At 45.3% G+C, this 2,868-nt stretch overlaps 1 protein-coding gene across 1 annotated transcript; it reads left to right on the top strand.

Annotated features, from left to right (window-relative positions):
- The first annotated feature begins 249 nt into the window (after positions 1-249).
- On the top strand, positions 250-2,453 carry adrb1 (adrenoceptor beta 1). The gene has a single exon (XM_041815926.1). It carries the CDS (start codon positions 566-568, stop codon positions 1,754-1,756), a length of 1,191 nt encoding a protein of 396 aa, XP_041671860.1. The 5' UTR covers positions 250-565; the 3' UTR covers positions 1,757-2,453.
- The last annotated feature ends 415 nt before the right edge of the window (positions 2,454-2,868 follow it).

Genomic DNA, 2,868 nt, shown 5'->3' with positions numbered 1-2,868 from the left:
TTAATAAAGAACCCCCAGCTTTTAACATCATTAAAAAACTAACACTACATGAAGAACTATGGAGTGTGAAAACTATTCTACATAAAAGAGAAAGTTTGGGAAGAGAAGCAGTCATCATATTAAATTGAGAACAAATACATCATTCTCAGCAGTCATAAAAGCTTATAAGACTGATGTTTTTTTAATGAGGCATTTTTCTTTTAATACTCCATAAATTTGTGTGTCAAAAGCAGACTTAATGAAATACCTGCCAAAGAGTTCTTTCAACTTTAATTGTTATTCATGTTTAACTTGTAAATCTTTGAAGTCCCAGGTGCAGTGTGCCTCATCAGCTTCATTGTTGGGACTTTGCTGAGCGGCGTTGATTGGTCCTGAGAGCTCTGATGTCACCGCCTGCTCTGATGTCCCAGCCAGTGCAGCAGCTCGCGCAGGCTTAGACAGAGATAGAGGAGCTCCAGGTGGAGTTGGAGCGCGAGAGCTGTGGCTCGTGCAGTCAGGAAAAAGGCTGCCTTGCACTTGCCTGGATGAACCCGACCTGGTCCTACACCCAGCGCAGCAGCCCGTCATGGGGGACGGTGGCGCGTCCTCTCCGGTGAACTTCCAGAATGACTCGTTGGACGCGTTGGACGCACCGGACTCTGCTTCCTCCGCGTCCGAGCAGTGGATGGTGGGGATGAGCCTGGTGATGGGTTTTATCGTCCTGTTCATCGTATTTGGGAATATTCTAGTGATTGTAGCCATAGCCAGGACGCAGAGGCTGCAGACGCTCACTAATGTCTTTATTGTGTCTCTGGCGAGCGCGGACCTCATCATGGGACTGCTCGTGGTGCCGTTTGGCGCCGCGCTCGAGGTGCGCGGCTCGTGGCAGTACGGCTCCTTTTTCTGTGAGTTCTGGATCTCTGTGGATGTCCTCTGCGTCACAGCCAGCATCGAGACCCTGTGCGTTATCGCAATAGACAGATACGTGGCCATCACGTCGCCTTTCCGCTACCAATGCTTGTTAACCAAAGCTCGCGCCAAAGCGGTGGTGTGCATAGTGTGGGCCATTTCTGCGCTCGTGTCATTTCTCCCCATTCTCATGCACTGGTCTCGGGACAGCGTGGACACAACCTGCTACGAGGACCCGGAATGTTGCGACTTTGTCACGAACAGAGCTTACGCCATCTCCTCATCCATCATTTCGTTTTACATTCCTCTTCTGGTCATGATTTTTGTTTACGCCCGCGTGTACAGGGAGGCGAAAAAGCAACTAAGGAAGATTGACAAGTGCGAAGGCAGGTTTCACAACACCTTAACGGGACTGACCTCCAAGTGCAAGAAGAAGCCGTCTAAAATCCTCGCGCTCAGGGAGCAGAAGGCGCTAAAAACCCTGGGCATCATTATGGGGACGTTCACTCTGTGCTGGCTGCCTTTCTTTATTGTGAACGTGGTGCGGGTGTTTAGCGCAGAGGTGGTGGACAAGAACCTTTTCGTGTTCTTAAACTGGTTGGGGTACGTGAACTCAGCCTTTAACCCCATTATATACTGCCGAAGCCCGGACTTCAGGAAAGCGTTTAAGAGGCTGCTGTGCTGTCCGAGGCAGGCAGACCGCAGGCTGCACATCAGCTCCTGCGACCTGTCCCGATGCTCCGGCGGGTTCGTCACGGCTCTGGAGCCCGGGGCGCTGGGGATGTGGTCGGACTGTGGAGTCTTGGACAACAGTGACAGCAGCCTGGTGGGGGGCGTAAAGCTATCTAACCCTGAATCACAGCTGTGAAGGAAAAAAAACAGAACTTTTTTTTTAAGGATTACTGAAGGAAGGGGCGCGCGAGCCGTACCTTGTAGTTTTATTGGTATTATTTTTGTCTTTTATTTTTTAAAGCCATATTTATTGATAAGGAGTCGGACAAATTGATTTAATCCCCCAAACTAGGCCATTAGATATTCCAAAATCTAATTCAGCAGAATTATTAAACAGCCCAAAATGGATGGGCTTAATGCACCAAAAGGACTCCTGCAGTTAGTTTTTCTTAAGTTCATGCTGCATTTAAAAGACAGTATATTTAAGCGATTTAAGTATCCTTAAACGAGCAATTTCCCCTAAAAATGACCCCTCAGGCGCACCGTAACAAACTATTCTATTTATTTATAAGCTTGGACGAGCGCGAGGCATTTGTCAGTGTACTCCTGTAATGTTAACTAAGTGTTTCACCGTTTTACCTCACGACCATCGACAAGTGCAATTCGTACGGCAGGTATTTGTTTATATTAAACATAAATGTAAAATAAAAATGTATTTATTTCGCGCTCTCCTTTTACAATCAAGAAAAGTGCGCGTGGGGCTGATATTCCTGCGCTCTTTGTACATATTTAAAACAAACAAACTGGTGTTTAGTACTGAAGTGAGGATTTGAGCCTTTCTCTTTGTCTTTCTCATTTTAGCTTTACATGCTGTTGTCAGGTGGTGTGTTTACTCCTGTGAAATAAAAGGAAGTACCATTGTTAATTAGGCTGTTCGAGCTTCATTTGAATTTAATTTGATCATTTATTTGAGCTTGACAAAACCCCTGAACAGACAAATATATTTTTTTGCATCACATTCATTTACATATAATGTCGAATGAAAGTAGAAGCAGAGGTAAACAAGTTTTATAGGATTCGTGCCAGTTGTAGTAAAGTTTAAAGGCCTGTGATTGCTGGACTGCTGAGAACAGCTGGAAACTGATTGGCCCCTGTGGAGGGATGAGTCACAAAAGTATGATTTTTTAACACTGGATATCATACACAGTCATTCGCCTGCTTTTTGGAGTGTTGACATATAAAATCTATTTTCAGCCATGGTTAGAAAGCAGCATTCACTCTGTATTTTTAAATAAAACAATTGTATTG

Source organism: Cheilinus undulatus, linkage group 20, assembly GCF_018320785.1.
Source record: "Cheilinus undulatus linkage group 20, ASM1832078v1, whole genome shotgun sequence".
Classification (NCBI taxonomy): Eukaryota; Metazoa; Chordata; class Actinopteri; order Labriformes; family Labridae; genus Cheilinus; species Cheilinus undulatus.
Note: the sequence above shows the minus strand (reverse complement) of the source record. Positions and strands in the feature narration are given on the sequence as shown.

Coding starts and splice junctions, on each gene's coding strand:
- adrb1 (XM_041815926.1), top strand. CDS start 566: ATGGGGGACGGTGGCGCGTCCTCTCCGGTGAACTTCCAGAATGACTCG.